Here is an 18,817-nt window from a genome sequence, read left to right as displayed (position 1 = left end):
TGTGCTCTTGACAAAGATGTGGTAACCACTTCTTTCTTGAAATGATGCAGATCTTCTGATGAAAGCTCGTAACAATAAACGAAACTGTCAATCTCACTTTACCTGTGAAATGTAAGTGTTTGATCCATGCGAGGATTAAAGCTGCGATGAATGATGATGATGATGTCTGGAGCAAGAGAGGGCCCCAGGTGAAACCCAGAGCCTCCATTCGTTGATGTTACATGTGTTTTTGATGTGTGTGTGTTTCTGACACAGCGACCCCCAGCGGCGGGGGCGGGGCGGGGCGATGCCGGGCGTCCGTTGGTCGCGCGCCGTTTGAATGGGTGACAACGGGCGCTGGTCTGGAGTCACGCGGCGTCTGTGGAGCGGAGAAGGAGCGGGTGACGTTTGTGGACGAGACAATTGAAGGGTCTCGACCCCGAAGTTACTCCAGCACTTTGTGCCTTTCGCCTGCATCTGCAGTTCCTTCCCTGCACTGTCAGCGAGTGCGCAGGCCCGGTGGCGAGCGAGCTAGCTAGCGCGCGTGCGCACTGGGCCAGCTGCTTCCTGCGACACCGGCTTCCTGCGATGGCGGCGCAGATAGATTGTGAATTTCTAGTGAAGAAAGCGCGGGATTTAGTCACGGACGATCCTTGGGCCGCCAAAGCCTGGCTAATTACCGCCAGAACCCTGTACCCTACTGACTTCGGGATTCAGGTCGGTGTGAGTGAGGCGGGAGGCGGCGTGGCCTCTTGTGTGAGCCCAGGTGTAAAGGCACTGCGGGGGGATGGGGATGGGACATCCCGGCTGGGACATCTCATAGAAACATAGTAGGTGCAGGAGTAGGCCATTCGGCCCTTCGAGCCTGCACCGCCATTCAATGTGATCATGGCTGATCATCCCCAACTCAGTATCCCATCCCTGCCTTCTCTCCATAACCCCTGATCCCTTTAGCCACAAGGGCCACATCTAACTCCCTCTTAAATATAGCCAATGAACTGTGGCCTCAACTACCTTCTGTGGCAGAGAATTCCACAGATTCACCACTCTCTGTGTGAAAAATGTTTTCCTCATCTCGGTCCTAAAAGATTTCCCCCTTATCCTTAAACTGTAAACTTTATCTGTTTTGTAGTAAATGCCTACTATTTTTCTGTGTGCTTAAGCAAAGCAAGAATTTCATTGTCCTATACAGGGACACATGACAATAAACTCACTTGAACTTGAACTGTGACCCCTTGTTCTGGACTTCCCCAACATCGGGAACAATCTTCCTGCATCTAGCCTGTCCAACCCCTTAAGAATTTTGTAAGTTTCTATAAGATCCCCCCTCAATCTTCTAATCATGGGGAACATTCATTGCCGCCATTCACACCCTTTACTGCCCCCCAGGCCGTCTGCTATTTTTACACACGATGAGCTAGCTACGCCTTATTTAATAATTTGCCGAGCATTTTCTGAGAAGTCCATATGGCTCTCTAATGCACATCTCTCTTCCTGTGATTTACATGGTTCCTGGTTCCTTGGTCCTCCAAAATATTCCAAATTGAATTTAAACTGGAGGTGGTGGAGGGAGGACTTAAGCCAGAAAGGGTTTTTGGGAAGAAGAGCTACCTTAAATTTAGTTGCATCTGTTTGGGCAACTGTGGTAGGGATACATGTTTAATTTATTGTCACACGTATTGAGGTACAGTAAAAAGCCTTGTTTTCATGCTATACACAAATAAATCAGACATACCATGCATAGAAGCAAACGGTTCAAACTCAAGTTCATTAGAGCAAAGGGGAAGAGCGTAGAATATAGTTCTCAGCATTATAGTGCATTTGAGCGCATTAGTTCTTGAGACAAAGTCCAATGTCCTCCTTGGAGTAAAAGTGAATTGAACAGACACACAGCTTATGGAGAAACCGTTCAGAAGCTTGATAACAGTGGGGAAGCAGTTGTTCCTGAGTCTGGCTGTACGCGCTTTCAAGTTTCTGTACCTTCTGCTGGACAGGAACAGGGAGAAAGGAATGACAGGAGTGACACAGTCTTTGATTATGTTGGCTGCTTTTCTGAAGCAACATGAAGTGTAGATGGAGGAAGTGGTGGAAAGTCTGGTCTGTGTGATGGACTGGGCTACAACTCTGCAATTTCTTATGGTCTTGGGCAGAACCATTCTCAAACCAAGCTGTGATGCAACCTGACAGTATCCCATATATGGTGAATCTGTAGAAGTTTGTAAGAGTTACTGGAGAGATGCTGAATTGTCAGCAACCCTGTAAAATGGCAGCTCTGCAAATGTATGCAGCAGTTTGCATCACATATGTCAACCAGACATTAGTGTAAGAAGGAACTGCAGATGCTGGTTTAAATCGAAGATAGACACAAAAGGCTGGAGTAACTCAGCGGGACAGGCGCTGGTTGTCTGAAGAAGGGTTTTGACCCAAAATGTCACCCATTCCTTCTCTCCAGAGATGCTGCCTGAGTTAATCCGGCATTTTGTGTATAATTTGTGTAGGAACGGTACAGCAAGTATTGCTAACATTGAGAGTGACATAACTCATTATTCATAACTTCCAACAGCAATGCAACAAAACCAAAAAATGCTGAAAATACCAGCAAGCGAGGCAGCATCTGTGGAAAGAGAGACAGTTAATGTTTCAGTTCAGGGCCTCTTTATCAGAATAGACAATAGGTGCAGGAGTAGGGCATTCGGCCCTTCGAACCAGCACCGCCATTCAATGTGATCATGGCTGATCATCCCCAATCAGTTCCTGCCTTCTCCCCATATCCCCTGACTCTGCTATTTTTAACAGCCCTATCTAGTTCTCTCTTGAAAGCATCTAGAGAACCCGCCTCCACCGCCCTCTGAGGCAGAGAATTCCACAGACTCACCACTCTCTGTGAGATAAAGTGTTTCCTCGTCTCCGTTCTAAATGGCTTACTCCTTATTCTTAAACTGTGGCCCCTGGTTCTGGACTCCCCCAACATCGGAAACATGTTTCCTGCCGCTAGCGTGTCCAAACCCTTAACAGTCTTATATGTTTTAATGAGATCCCCTCTCATCCTTCTAAACTCCAGAGTGTATAAGCCCAGCTGCTCCATTCTCTCAGCATATGACAGTCCCGCCATCCCGGGAATTAACCTTGTAAACCTACGCTGCACTCAATAGCAAGAATGTCCTTCCTCAAATTAGGGGACCAAAACTGCACACAATACTCCAGGTGTGGTCGCACTAGGGCTCTGTACAACTGCAGAAGGACCTCTTTGCTCCTATATTCGATTACTCTGGTTATAAAGACCAACATGCCATTCGCTTTCTTCACTGCCTGCTGTACCTGCATGCTTACTTTCATAGACTGATGTACAAGGACCCCCCAGATCCCATTGTACTTCCCCTTTTCCCAACTTGACGCCATTTAGATAGTAATCTGCCTTCCTGTTTTTGCTACCAAAGTGGATAATCTCACATTTATCCGCATTAAACTTCATCTGCCATGTATCTGCCCACTCCCCTAACCTGTCCAGGTCACCTTGCATTCTCATAGCATCCTCCTCACAGTTCACACTGCCACCCAGCTTTGTGTCATCTGCAAATTTGCTAATGTTACTTTGAATCCCATCATCCAAATCATTGATGTATATTGTAAATAGCTGCGGTCCCAGCACCGAGCCTTGCGGTACCCCACTAGTCACTGCCTTCCATTCTGAAAGGGACCCGTTAATCCCTACCCTTTGTTTCCTGTCTGCCATCAACTTCTCTATCCATGTCAGCACTCTGCCCCCAATACTATGTGCCCTAATTTCCCACTAAGGTCCCACTAATCTCCTATGTGGGACCTTATCAAATGCTTTCTGAAAGTCCAGGTATACTACATCCACTGGCTCTCCCTTGTTCATTATCCTGGTTACATCCTCAAAAAATTCCAGAAGATTATTCAAGCATGATTCCCCCTTCGTAAATCCATGCTGATTTGGACCGATCCTGCTACCCCACTAGTCATTGCCTGCCATTCTGAAAGGGACCCGTTAATCTCTACTCTTTGTTTCCTGTCTGCCATCAACTTCTCTATCCATGTCAGCACTCTACCCCCAATACCATGTGCCCTAATTTTGCCCACTAATCTCCTCTGTGGGACCATATCAAATGCTTTCTGAAAGTCCAGGTACACTACATCCACTGGCTGTCCATTTTCCTAGTTACATCTTCAAAGAATTCCAGAAGATTGGCCAAGCATGATTTCCCCTTCGTAAATCTTTACGTTTAGTTATTGTCACGTGCACTGAGGTTCAGTGAGTCAAAGGAAAGACTGTATATGATTACAATTCTTCTTCTTGCATATGGTGTGCACAGCCTAAAGTTGTAGGACAACTTGTTCTATTTGATCTTTTTTGATTGTGCATGCCAGGTTGATTGCATTCGCTGAAACTGGGCGGACCACGTGAAGGTTGTCCCACCCCACGATTACAATTAAAATGCCAACAGTGCATGGATAAAGGGTACAACATTTAGTGCAAGATAAAGTTCAATGGAAGATAGTTCAAAGGTCTCCAGTGTAATAGATGGGAGGTCAGGACTGCACTCTAGCTGATGACAGGATTGTGCAGTTGCCTTATTACAGCTGGGAAGAAATTGTCCCTGAATCTGTTTGGAGGTCTAGACTTTTTTATGTGGGGGGTGGGGGTGGGGGGGGAGGGGGAAACTACCTTTCAGGGTCCCTACCTGGTCGGAGAGGCAGCTTTTCTCCGGGCTGCAGCTTTGACCCGTCCTCGCGGCCTACCAGCGGGCCTGGAGCGGCGTTTCCTGTCGGGGACCGCCCAGAACGTCAGCTTCGGCAGCGGCACAGTGCTGGAGCGCTATCGCGGAGCGTGCGATGCCTTGCCCGGGTCGCCGCGCTGGAGCTCCGGTGAGCTGAAGATCGCTTAAGAAAACATCACGGAGCTGCGGGACTGTGGAGCGATCAGCTGCGGGCGGCGGCGCTGAACTTTACACCGGGAGCCTGGGATCTCTAGATGAGATAGCCAGTTGTGGAGCTCCAACCGGCGTGGCCTTGTTGGCTTTGGAAGCCGCAGCCTCCAGTACGGAAGCGGCCATTCCAGGGTTCCCAAGCCGCTGAGAGGACTCTCCCGACGCCGGAGCAACATCACCCGGCGATAACGGCCTGGAACATCGGGCCTCCATAGAGGCAACTGTGGAGGCCTCAATGGGCCCCGACTATGGGTGAACTGGGGTTGGGGACTGGACTTTGTGCCTTCCCTCATAATGGGAACCATTGTGGGGCGATGTTCTTTATGTTTAAAACTCTTATTAATGTTATGTCTGTATTCCTTCTTTATGTGCTGCAAAATGGCAAGAAGCATTTCACTTCACTATACCTAGGTGTATGTGAATGTGACCAATAAAATACCTTTGATACCTTTGATCTGGAAGTATGCATTTTCAAACTTCTATTCATCTTACGTGAAGGGAGGGGGAGAAGAGGGAGTGACTGTGCTGAGACTGGTCCTTGATTATGCTGGTGGCCTTGCCAAGGCAACATGAAATGTAGATGGAGTCAATGGAAGGGAGGTTGGTTGTGTGATGGTCTGGGCTACGTCCAAACTCTCTGCAATTTCTTGTTATCTTGGATGGAGGTGTTCCCGAACCATATTTCTTGCGGTCTTGAGTGGAGCTGTTCCCAAATGTACACCCTTCACATTTTATTCAAACTACAAATGAGCTAATGGGTTTATATGTTTAAAAGTTATATAAAAGTAATAAAGCATGCGAGCTAAAGATTTTAAGCTTCACTGGATTTTGATAAATAGATCTTTAGTTTCCAAATCCAGCCATACAACTTCTCTATTTTGTTGTGTGGAATATTGTATGCTGTATTTGTATTTTTGTTTTATAGAATATTTCACCCATCTGAATTGATATAAATCCAGTCTATGTTTGTGAGCAAAGCACCGTCAAATTCCTTGTATGTTTACATACATGGCCAATAAAATGTTATTCTGATTCTGATTAAATCATCGAAAGAAAGTTTCCTTGCTTATTCCTTGGCCGTCTGAAATGTGTGAATTCTCAAACCAGAATGTTAATTTTTAAAACTAAATTTGAAATCTTAGTCCTAATATTTTAAGAAGGAACTGCAGATGCTGGAAAATGGAAGGTAGACAAAAGTACTGGAGAAACTCAGCGGGTGCAGCAGCATCTAAGGAGCGAAGGAAATAGGCAATGTTTCGGGCCGAAACGTTGCCTATTTCCTTCGCTCCATAGATGCTGCTGAACCCGCTGAGTTTCTCCAGCACTTTTGTCTACCTTAGTTAATTTGTGAGATTAATAGCCAAAATTAAGGCCACAAAGACATTTTTATTCTGCAATTGGCTTGACTAGATAATTATAATAGTTGATTTATTTGCGCAACATTTGACCCATCAAGTCTGTACCAACTATCAAGCACTCATTCACAGTAATCTTACACAAATCCCATTTTATTTTCTCCACATTCCTATCAGCTATGACCAGTTACTTTCACTCACCCACACATTTGGCCAATTAACCTGCCAACTCATCTTTGGGATGCAGGAGAAATCTCATTCAGTCATGGGGGGAAAGTGCAGGCTCCACACGGCCCTATGCCTTTGTGGTTCCCCGTCTAAACATGAAAGTTGACCAATATTTTAACTCGAGAGTATATTCTGTTGAGATATTAGTTATTGTGTCATACGCTCAAAAGTCAAGAGTGTTTTATTCTCAATTGGCCTGAGATGGAACAATAAAATTCTTACTTGCAGCAGCATAACAGCCCAACGTTGTACTCAGTAGACACTGTAATAAATAACTAAAAGAACTTCAATCAATAAAAACAAACAGACAATATAGTGCAAGGACAAAAACAATGCCCCTGAAGTCTCTAGTGCAACCAAGGCAGTTTGTAGTTAAGAATTCTCCAATCCTAACATTTGGCTTTTGTTGATAGTGGTCCTAGAACCAGCTTGAGATATCTTTAATACATTAATAGTGCCATATAAACTAATTGTTGCTGATTATAAAATGTTACTTATTGATCACAAAAACTGTGTGGTTAAAGATGAATAAAACTGAATTGATAAGTTTGTGTCTGCAGGGCTTGGAATATTTATTGATGTAATTTTCAATTTTTAAATAATTTTTGATTTTAGTACGAAATGTATATGATTGAACGGAATGCTGAGAGAACGGCTTCAGCTGGAAGAATCCTTTATGACATGTACGTAATATGTAGCCACATTCCATATTTGGATCTCATAAAGTTTTTTGTAATAGAATTGGGCAGTATTTTGAAAGATGATAAAATTACCTTACAAGTGACAGAAATTGAAATGATTAACAGAATTCTGGGATTATGTAAAATTCCAGCAAGGTTTTGAATAGATGAAAATTTCAGCTAAGGTGTTGAGTTGCATGCAAGATTGTTTAGGATTTGAATATAACACGTTATACATCAGGAAGCCAGCGCGTTTGGAACCTCATTAGAAGATTTTTCAGACTATCGATTGTTATTTTGTTAATACACTTTAATTAACTTTTATATACGATGTTACACAATGAGAGTTCAGGGAACCTGGTAAATTTCAAAGGAAATAATCAAATTGCTGGAGGAATTCACTGGGTCAGGTAGCATCTGTGGGGGGAAATGGACAGATGGCATTTTGGGTTGGGACCTTTCTTCAGACTGGTCCATTTTCTTCTGCAGATGCTTTGTTTTTTGTTCAAGACCCCAGCACCTCTTGTGTCTCAAGTTTCAAAAGAGCTCGTCCATTAGAACCAGGTGAGTTTAAAAGGGAGAGTGTGAAAAGGTGGCCAGCAAATTAAAAGAAATGTGGGAAGCTGTATGAGTGGAAGGGACATGTTGAGTAGTCGGGAAGCTTGGAGACCAGGGATTTTGCGAGTGGGCATGCAATGCAGGAAAGGGCTGGGTGAATGTTTGTAAATAAATAAATGCATTATTTTGTTGTTACAGGTTTGTAAATTTTCCTGATCAACCAATGGTTTGGAGAGAAATAAGTGTTATTACAGCAGCGCTGCGTAATGATGCTCAGGACAAGCAGACACTGTTTTTACGAGGTAAAAATATACTATTATGTCAATGTATCATGTTCATCAAATTGATTTAAACCAACTAACTATTGTCTGAGATAATTAAAGATACAATTTGTCAACATTTATTTAAAACAATATTCTGGAGATGGGAGAAAGGATAGGAGAGTACGTAGCAACCATGTATGAGGGGAGGAGAAATTGGAAGATGGAAGGCTATTCTTGTTGATTGCTAACATTTTGTTTTGCAAATGAAGGAAGCCTGGCTGTACATTTGGCACCCCATTACTAAAATTTCAAAATTCAAATTGATTTAAATTTACAATAAAGGATAAGAATTTGTCTTTACAATTTTTGAATAGTTCAAGTATCTCATTATTAATCTCATTACAACATAATGTAGATTGTTATATTTCTGAATAGTAAATTAGTGAATACAGATGCTCCTCGACTTACTTCGACATACGATATTTCAATTTTACAATGGTGCAAAAGCGATACACATTCAGTAGAAACCGTACTTGGAATTTTGAATTTTGATCTTTTCCCGGGCTAACGATATGCAGTACGATACTCTGTCGTGATGCTGGTCAACGGCAACGAGCCGCAGCTCCCAGTCAACCACGCGATCACTAGTGTAAACAACCGATAGCACAGCCAGCAAGATGTCGCGTCTCTGCCTGCTTGCTGGATGCCGCCACCGACAAGACGTGCTCGGTGACGGTGGGCCGACTGGCTCCTTCTTGCGCAGCTGCACTGGCTGGGGCTGCGGCTGAGCCGGTTGTTGTTATGCCAATATCTTCTCTACTGCTAAAGTGTCACTGCTTTTGTAAAGTTGCCTTTGAAAAGCCAACTGTTTGAAAGGATCTTATGATCTCTAATTCAGCTGACTCTGATTTCAAAAATGCCTAACATTATCTGAAAATTTATTTGTGATTAATTTTCTATTGGTGACATTTAAATGTTGCATAGTGTCATTGCATATGTGAAGCAATAGAATAATCGGAAACATGATTAGGCCATCTAATCGCTGAAACCCACTCATTTAGATTAATTTACAACATGGCTGCCCTGTACCTAACTCTATTCACCCATCTTTGGTTTATGTCCTTTGTTCCTTGCCATTACATATCTGTCTGCACGTTTGAATTGTCTTACTAACAAGAGTTTAGATTTTTATAATCTTTTGTGTGATCTTTGAATTCGTTTTCCCAGAAAAGGGAGCAAAAATACTTTTTAGTATTCACATTCCCTTCGACAAGGGTCATGAAAAGGTTTTCTTAGACCAAGCAGAGCCCAATTCGAATTGATGGCCACAGAACAAATTCCTGTGCCATGTTTAATGTGGTGCAGAGAAATTGAGCAAGAATTCCCATGCCTTAGCTTGGCATCAGAATGGCCCAGCTGCTGGTGACATATGCTGTTTGATCAGTGAGGATGATAATATATTGACGTGAATTACCAATGATGCACAGGTAAAACATACAGCAAACGCTGGTGACCCTGGTTTTGCGGGAGGATCATTGAACCAAAACGTTAACAGTATTTTTTCCATACTGAAGCTGTTGGGCCTAATGTGCTTTTCCAACATTTTCAATTTTTGTTTTTGATTTCCAGGCTCTGCAGTTTTTTGACTTTATGTACAAATTAAGTATAGAAATGACATATACACTATCTGAAATAGCAGTTTCACCTAAATGTGAATATTTCATAAGATATGGAAGTAAAAATAATATACTGAACTTTTTAGAATAACTTTATGTAAATTGCAAATTTAGAGTCTATATTACATTATGTTTCAGGTCTGTTTGAGACTCTTCCAGGTCGAATACAATGTGAAATGCTCCTCAAAGCCACAGAGCAATGCTTCAACACATTGGAAAGGGCAGAGATGTTGCTGCTTCTTTTGAGACGCTTCCCAGAGTCTGTGGTACAGCATGGAGTATGTGTATTCATACAATATTGATTTAGTTATTATACTATTGTAACCATGGCTGATATGATGTACAGGCACTCCCTGACTTGCGTAACAGGCGAGTTACGTAAACTAGCACTTACATAAATAATTAAAAATAGATGGTTCCGTTTCTTGAATGACCTGTGTTATTACAACAGGAGGATGGTGAGGGCTTCCCGTCCCGCTCATAGATATAAAATGGTCACCCGGGCTTACTGCTCTTCCAACAATGCTGGGAAGGTGAACGAATGAGGTGGTGGAGACCAGCTCCTGGCTGAGTTGCAGACATTTTCCACAAGGAGCGCTTCTTCACCAGCTGCCACATATTTTGGTTGATGCAGCTGTCAATGTGGCTCATGTTGTAGCCCCTGAACGACAGTTTCCTTCAGGCCGCCACCACCGGCAGGATGCGCAGGGTCACTGTGAGACTCCCTCCCCTCTCACCAGCTGCCGGTTCATCATGTCGGCTGTCACTTTGTCCGCTTTGTTGCTTCCCTCTCCAACGCCATCTCCTCCAACTCCCGTCACTTTGTCTACTCCGCTGCCTTCTCCTCTCCCTTCTCCCCTGTAGTCGCTGACATCAAGGTGGGAGGTGTCTTTGGGGAGAAGACATCTGGGGAGAAGGAAGAGGAGGCAACACGAGGGGGGAGCGGTGGAGTGGATAAAATGATGGCCGACAGGAAGAAGTGGCAGCTGGTGAGAGCGAAGGGAGCCCCACAGTGGTCGAGTGCGTCCTGTTGGTGACGGTGGTCTGAAGAAAGCGCTGTTACCACATGACCCACAACAACCGCTGCATCAACCGGATGGTGCGGCAGCTGGAGTAGAAGGGCTCGCTGTTACAGACCAGCGACATTGACGCCGATATTTTAAGGCGAAACAACACAATGGAGCAACTCAGCAGACAGAATCAGTCTGAAGGAGGGTCCGTCCCGTCCCCCCCCCTCCGAAACATAATCTATCCATGATCTCCAGAGATGCTGCCTGACCTGTTGAGTTACGCCAGGACTTTGTGTCGTTTTTTGCATTAACCAAGATCTGCATTACTTTCTTTCAATGCAGTTTTAAGGTGATTTTGACGAGTAATGGTTAATGGAAAGTAACCATTTTGTAAGTCAGGGAGTGCCTGTATTATGTTTCAGCAATTGCTATTAGGTTACTTATGATGTGTAATTTTAAAATGTACATTGTCTTTTCTCTTGCTCTTGCATGAATTTAATTTGTGAAACATATTATCGTTAGTAGGACACTTGAACTGAATTAATAACAAGGAACTACTGATGCTGGTTTACAATAAAAGACAAAGTGCTGGTCTAATTCAGTGGGTCAGGCATTGGAGAACATGGATGGGCGATATTTCGGGTTGGGATCCTTCTACTGATGTCTGAAAAAGGGTCCTGACCCAAAATGTTACCTACCTCCAGAGACGTTGCCTGACCCGCTGAGTTACTCCAGTACTTTATGTCTTTACTTGAACTGAATTACTACTTTCTATTATTCTAAAACTTGCTCCTTAATGTGGGTGACTGGCTTTGGAGGTGAAATTAGTTTGGTGAGTAAGAACATACATTTAGGTAACCCCCCCTGGGCTAGAACATTATTAGATATAAAAGGGGTAGAAAATACTTTCTATGCCAAAAGTAGAATCATCTCATTTTGTGATTAAGGAGAGGATTTTATGGTTTGTGCAGAGATGAAGAAGACAAAATTGATATTTACTAACATCAGTTTAAGCACTCAGAAGCCATTGAAATTGATGACTCCTGGCTCCAATACAATTCATTAGTTTAGTTTCATTTTAAGGTGTTGACTTTTCATTTTGATCATACATTATTTAGAATTCTATGACTCCACATTGGTAATTCCATTTTCAGTTTTTGTTATTCAAGTCTGTTTTAATTGTCCTTGGTAACTTTTTGTAACATTTTTGACACATATATTTATCTTGTAGCTTTCAGTTGTTCTTTCAAATGAATGAATAACTTATTTTGTAGAACTTTAAGGTCCTCAATACTGTCCTACCAATCCTAAATAACTAAAATATGTGCCCCCACGGATATTATACCTTCCCTGTCCACATTATAGTTGTATTAATGTTATTTGCATTCCTTTCATCAACCCTCACCAGGATCCAGTATTGGCTATTCCCTTGCTGCTTCAGCATTGGGATATTGGAAATTTAATATTTTTTTAGTATAGTGGATTCAATGAAAAAATATACTGACAAATCAATATTCCATAAATGCTCTATGAATGAACCGCTGATCTTATTGGAGAATAAAAGGAAGCTTTGTGCGGGATAGATAAGGAGATAAGCATAGTGGTAGGAAATTAGTTAAGGATGCTGATGCTGTAAGCCGATCAACACAAAATGAATGATAGCTTGGGTCAGGTTGTGGGACTGGAAAGTATTGAGTTGGTAAAGGAGGTTGAACGTAAGATTGAACTGGATATTAAGGGTGGGGGGGGGGCAGGCTATCTTTAGTCTGATAAAAAGGTGCTTGGAAATCAATTAAAATATAAGTAATGAGGTGATGAAAGGCATTTGTGTAGGGTCAACTTTATGTACATGTCGGATTGAAAGGTTGAACTAATACACTTTTCAAACAATGTTTTAAAATTGAGCCTTCCATTGCAACACAAACAATGTTTTACATTTTATTTCAGGATTGATGTCAGAAACCACTAACCACACAATGATTATTTGGTGGAATAGTCTCATAGGATGGATTTTTAGGATTGACATTATTATCTATTAGACTAGAGAATGATGGGAATCATGATAAAACATTAATGGAAGGATAAAGTGTTTTTATGCTGTATCTCCAAACTAAACTAATGAAAAATGGGCCAATGGCCTCCTTTATATGCAATGGTTTTTCTGTAACTTTCTCTGAAAACCGTGAGTGATGCTGTAGCATTAACTAGGACTGTTAACAGAGACATTTTCAAGTGTTCATCCAGATGATAATTTGCTGCTTTTTCATGAATTAGGTCAGCCTTGGTGAAACTTTATTGGAAGCTGAAAACATGGATGATCAAGATTCACCTGTCAACTGTTTTAGAAAGTTATTTGGTAAGAATCATTCATACCACAATCAGAAAAAATTACAATAACAATGCAGTTTACTTTGATTTGGAACCTCCCAGCCATTCATTATGACCCATTCTAGTCACGGGTGTGACCAAACAGAGGAAAAATCGTGGAATACATCTAATTCTGAAAGCATTACCGGTACATGTCTTGTGCTGTATATATGATTCATATTTTTTTTCAGTTTATCAAGTGAAATTTTAGGGTCAGAGGTCAAACAGGACTGGTCACGTGTGTGACACAACACGGAAGCATTTTACAAACTGAATTTTTAAAAAGCTAGAATGTTCATATCTTTAGCAGGCATGCATTATAGTTCTGTAGGTAGGAACATAGCAATGAATAAGATTAACCAGCACATTTAATGTTTTAATGTATCACTTTGTGATGACATCTGGTCACGTGTGTGACGTTTTGGTTCACTTTCCAAAGAATGGGTTTGGTCCTGTCATGTAGTGAAGTAAGATCTGTCCATCTAGATTGGGTGTGAGATGAATATCCAATTCCAGTACCTGTAACTCTAGCATTGTGTAGTTTCCTCATTCCAGCAACTGCAGTTTCCTTGTGTATTCATTTCACTTTCTTGTCAGCTTGTTCGTGTTAATGAAACTTAAACAGCAGTTGCTGGCTTCAAGAGATCAAAGTAGAAAAAATAGAATGGCATTTACAAGAAAGTTGCCAGGACTCAAGAGCCTGAACTATAGACAGAGTATGGGCAGGCTATGACTTTATTCAGAGCGCAGGAGGCTGAGTGGTGCTCTAATCAAGGTGGATATCACCATGAGGGGACTAGACAAGGTGAATGCACAGTGTCTTATCCAGAGTAGAAGAATCAAGAACCATGGTTCAAAGTGAGAGGAGAAAGATTAATAGAAATTTGAGGGGCAACTTTTTCACACGCAGAGTGGTAGGTGTATTGAGTGAGCTGCACGAGGAACTGATTGAGGCAGTTAATGTAACAACATTTAAAAGACATTTGGACAGGTATATGGAAAGGAAAGGTTTGATAAATATGGACCAGACGCAGGCAGGTGGGACTTGCACAGATGGGCATCTTGGACGGCATGGACAAGTTGGGCCGAAGGGTCTGTTTCCATGCAGAATTATTCGGTGCTGTCAACGGATCTAATACAATTCTTGTCATCTTAAGCTATTTATTTCCTCTCTTTCTTATGCATCGTAGACTGTTTGGAAGGTGAGATTGCATGGGACCCAGGGTGTTAGCGAACTGGATAGAAAATTGGCTTGTTGGATTAAGTCAGAGAGCGGTAAGGGCCTGGCCCACTTGGGTATCATTTGGGCGACATTCAGCCGACAGCCGAAAAAGTGGTTGTCGCATCGTGACGCCTGGTGACGCATGCAGTGACGCGCGGTAACGCTGTCGCCATTGGATTTTGGAATGTTCAAATGGAATGTGGAATGTCTCATCATGTCGTGCGCCCTGTCACACGCTGACGTATGCTGTCCTGTGGGTGATGCCCATTTAGGGTTAGGGACCACAGATGGGATGTAAAATATTCTTCCTTCAATGCATGGGTTTTAAACATTAGGGCTAGGATTAGGGCCAGGGCTGGGGTTAGGGTTTGGGTTTCCTCCCGCACTCCGGCGCACAGGTTTGTATAAATTGTCCCTAGCGGGTGTGGGATAGTGTGCGCGGGATTGCTGGTCGCAGGCTGGGTCCACAAATGGGGGGGCGTCGGGGAAAGTGGGGGTGGGAGGATGGAGAATGGGAGAAGGGAGGGAGAGGGGGAGAAGGGGATGTGAGGGGAGGGGGTAGTGGATAATGGGGAGAAGGGAGGGGGAGGGGAGAGGGGAGGGGAGAAGGGGTGGGGGGAGTGGAGAAGGAGGGATGCGGGCGGGAGGGGGAAAGAGGGGAGAGGGGAGTTCAGTCTACACTCACTGAATCCATCCCTGGTGATCCGATCTGGAAGCGGACCAATACATCTATAAATAAAACAACGACAGCATCTTTTCATTTGCACAATTGATTTTATTGTATTAAATTTAATATATTAATGTTTAAATCCATGCATTGAAGGAAGAATATTTTACTGCCTCAACCCTAACTGGGTGTCATCCACATGACAGCATACGTCAGCGTGTATGTCGTGCAACTTGACGGTTTTTACGGCCGTCAGTCACTGACGCTCCGCAGATGCCCAAATGTCGTCCACGTGGGACAGGCCCTGTAGTGGAGGGTTGTTTTTCAGATTTTAGGTCTGTAACCAGTGATATGCTGCAGTGATTTGGTGCTGACTCGTTAATTGGTGTTGCATGGCAAGTGAAGAAGGTTGCCTATGGTTACAACAGGATTTAGGTTAACTGGGAAAGTAGGCAAAATAATTCTTATTATCCAATTTTTGTGAAAATGTATGGGAAATATTCTCCTTCTAAAACAGTTTTGTTTGAAGGCGAGACAATAATTGTTTAGCTTTGTATATGCAACTAGAGTTCTATATCTATGAAAACTTTATATTTTGCATTGGATATGTATCTGCAACCCTTTGTACTTCTTTGCCTACAGTATGTGATGTCTTACCTCTAATTATTAATAACCCTGAAGTGAGATTACCTGCTAACCTGCTGTATCAGTATCTTCACAAGGCAGCTGAGTTTTATATTGGTTACTTGACTCGATCACCTTCATTGGAAAGTCAGCACCAAGGTAAGATAATGCACATCTGAGAGATGATTACTGCACATATTGTGCATGCTAGCATGAAAATCTTTTTTTCCTGAATTATATTTCATTAATCACCTGTGTAAACCTGTTAAAATAGAATTTTCTAGCATTCTATCAGTTTTACTTTTAGTTGTTTATTTTGCTTCTCTTCTTCTCAGTCTCATTAATCTAACAATTCTTCATTTAAAAGGAAGTCTGCAGCATTTTCCCAAATAGTCATCTAAATATACTATATATGATTGCTTGGAAATATAACCACTGTGGAGTAACCACTGGTGAGGCTTTGTAACCAACAGCCACAAAATTCCTGGAAGATTGGAAAAGTTTCACTGACCCACCAGTGGTACCTTGATAATTCCATGCTCAGCCTTATGTCGTTTTTGGTGGAATCCGAGGGAGATCTCCATCAGTTTTAGGAGTTCAGAGATTATTTATCTAAATCCAATGTGTTCATCAATTGTCTTCAGTTATTTACTAAGCTATTGATCGTGCCTTTATGGAGTTCTGGGCCTGTCCCACTAAGGCGATCTTTCAGGCGACTGCCGGCGACTCTCAAATCGTAGCACGTTGCTGAAAAACCTGAGACTGGAAAGGTGACTGGAACGGCAATAGCCAGAGTGGAACACAGACACACACATACAAACTACTACAAACCCACTGACTCCCATGGCTATCTGGACTACACTTCTTCCCACCCTGTTTCCTATAAGGACTCCATCCCCTAGTCCCAATTCCTCCGTCTACGCCGCATCTGCACCCAGGATGAGGTGTTCCACACCAGGGCATCGGAGATGTCCTTATTCTTTAGGGAACAGGGCTTTCCCTCTTCGACTATAGATGAGGCTCTCACCAGGGTCTCCTCTATATCCCGTAGCTCCGTTCTCACTCCCCATCCCCCCACTCATAACCAGGACAGAGTCCCCCTTGTCCTCACCTTCCACCCTACCAGCCGTCACATACAACAGATAATCCTCCAACATTTTTGCCACCTCCAACGTGATCCCACCACAAGCGGTCTTTCCAGGTGAGGCAGAGGTTCACCTGCACTTCTTCCAACCTCATCGATTGCATCCGCTGTTCTAGGTGCCAACTGCTCTACATCGGTGAGACCAAGCACAGGCTTGGCGATTGCTACGCCCAACACGTCCGCTCAGTTCGCACTAACCTGATCTCCCAGTGGCTCAGCACTTCAACTCCCCCTGCCATTCCGAATCCGACCTTTCTGTCCTGGGCCTCCTCCATGGTCAGAGTGAGTCCCACTGCAAATTGGAGGAGCAGCACCTCATATTTTGCTTGGGTAGTTTACACCCCAGCGATATGAACATTCTCCAATTTCAGGTAGTCCTTGCTTTCTTCCTCCTTCCCCTCCCCCTCCCCTTCCCAGCTCTCCCACAGCCCACTGTCTCCACCTCTTCCTTTCTTCTTCCCACCCCCCTCCCCCCCCACCAACCCCCACATCAGTCTGAAGAAGGATCTCGACCCGAAACATCACCTATTCCATCGCTCCATAGATGCTGCCTCACCCGCTGAGTTTCTCCAGCATTTTTGTTCACACACAAACACACATCGCTTCCTTCACCAGCCAGTTATGCAGGCGGGTTACAGGGCAAGCGGGGGGAGCACTGTCTGAGTGAAATTCACACAGTACAAAGCCAGTGTGATACAAACACACACCGCGATGAACAGCCTGCATTAAGACGGTGAAAGCACAGTGTATGGGAAGGGTCACGCAAGTCCTTTAAAAGAGGGGGGGAGAGAGGGGAGAAGGAGTGGAGACAACTTTTAAGAAGCAAGAGATACACGGCTGTGAAGCTCGGCGGACATTAACATTACCGGTCGGTTATCCTTGGTTCTGAAAACTACTGTTTACATTTTTATTCCCAATGAGCCAATGAAATTCACCGGTCAGCACCGGCGGCAACCTATGACAACCTACGACGTCCTGGCGACCCACTACCACTGCACCTACATCACGAGAATTCTCGTTACTCTCCATGGCGTCAAAATTCTGGTCGCCACTAATTTTACAATGTTGAAAAATTAGCAGTGACTAGAATGCAGCCAAGACTAGTTACGAGAATGCGGGAACTACACACCACCATGCAGGCGACACCCCGGCAACCTTCGCCGAACATGTGGCGACCTTGTGGCAACCGCATAGTCTTCTGTAGTCGCCTAAAAAGTTGCGTAAGTGGGACATGCGCATTAGAGATGTATGTTACTGACCCTGGTATCTCGAGTCATTCTTTGTTCCCTACTTTGGAGCTTTTAATAATGATTGTGTAATGTATGGCTGTTGTCATTATCTCCTTCTATAAATATGATATAATAAATGGCAGAATCCTTGGAATCATTGTGGCGCAGAGGGATTGGGGTGCAGCTATCTAACTCCCTGAAAGTGCCAATATAGGTTGTTCGGGTGGTGTAGAAGGCATCAATTCTATTCAATCATCAATTGGGGGTGCTGAATGTAAAAGTCAGAAAGTCTTGTTGCAGCTGTATAAAACTTTGGTTTGGCCACATTTGGAATATTGTGTGCAGTTCTGGTGGCCACATTAAAGGAGGGATATGCAGGCATCAGAGAAGGTGCTGAAGACGTTTACCTGGATATTGCCTGAAATAGAGAGTATTAGCTTTAAGAGAGTTTGGTTAAACTTGGATTGTTTTCTCTGGAGTGTTGGAGGCTGATAAGCAAATGGATGGAAGTATATAAAATGAGAGGTATAGATAGGGTAGATAGTCTTTTTCCTAGGGTGTTAATGCCAAATACTAGAGGACATATCTTTAAGGTGAGAGAGGAAAGGTTTAAAGTAGATTTACGGGACAGATTTTGCCTCATATTTGCTACCTGAGGAATTGATGGAAGCTGACACGATAGCAAATTTTAAGAGGCATTCAGTCAGACACACAAACTGACTAAGCATGGAAATATAGACCACATGCAGGCAGATGTGCAGCTTAAATTGGCATTGTGGTTAGCATAGATGTTATGGGTTGCCTGTTTCTGAATCCCATTCCTGCCCCAATTTAAGTGAATGTCAGAGATTGTTGTGGAGAATGGG

The 18,817-nt window shown here is 43.3% G+C and overlaps 1 protein-coding gene across 2 annotated transcripts in view; it reads left to right on the top strand.

Moving 5' to 3' along the window:
* The first annotated feature begins 464 nt into the window (after window positions 1-464).
* The window catches only part of ints10 (integrator complex subunit 10), a 38,864-nt gene continuing 20,511 nt past the window's right edge, over window positions 465-18,817 (top strand). Inside the window, exons 1-6 of one of the 2 annotated variants that reach the window (XM_033013161.1) lie at window positions 465-696; window positions 7,127-7,194; window positions 7,948-8,051; window positions 9,827-9,966; window positions 12,973-13,054; window positions 15,597-15,737. In XM_033013161.1, coding sequence (XP_032869052.1) covers window positions 568-696; window positions 7,127-7,194; window positions 7,948-8,051; window positions 9,827-9,966; window positions 12,973-13,054; window positions 15,597-15,737 — 664 coding nt within the window. In that variant the 5' untranslated portion in view covers window positions 465-567. The remainder of the gene's footprint in view (window positions 697-7,126; window positions 7,195-7,947; window positions 8,052-9,826; window positions 9,967-12,972; window positions 13,055-15,596; window positions 15,738-18,817) is intronic. The other variant, XM_033013229.1, reaches the window with a different exon arrangement.

Source organism: Amblyraja radiata, chromosome 1 (genome assembly GCF_010909765.2).
Source record: "Amblyraja radiata isolate CabotCenter1 chromosome 1, sAmbRad1.1.pri, whole genome shotgun sequence".
Taxonomy (NCBI): Eukaryota; Metazoa; Chordata; class Chondrichthyes; order Rajiformes; family Rajidae; genus Amblyraja; species Amblyraja radiata.
The sequence above is the reverse complement of the archived record's forward strand: the minus strand, read 5'-3'. Positions and strand labels throughout refer to the sequence as shown.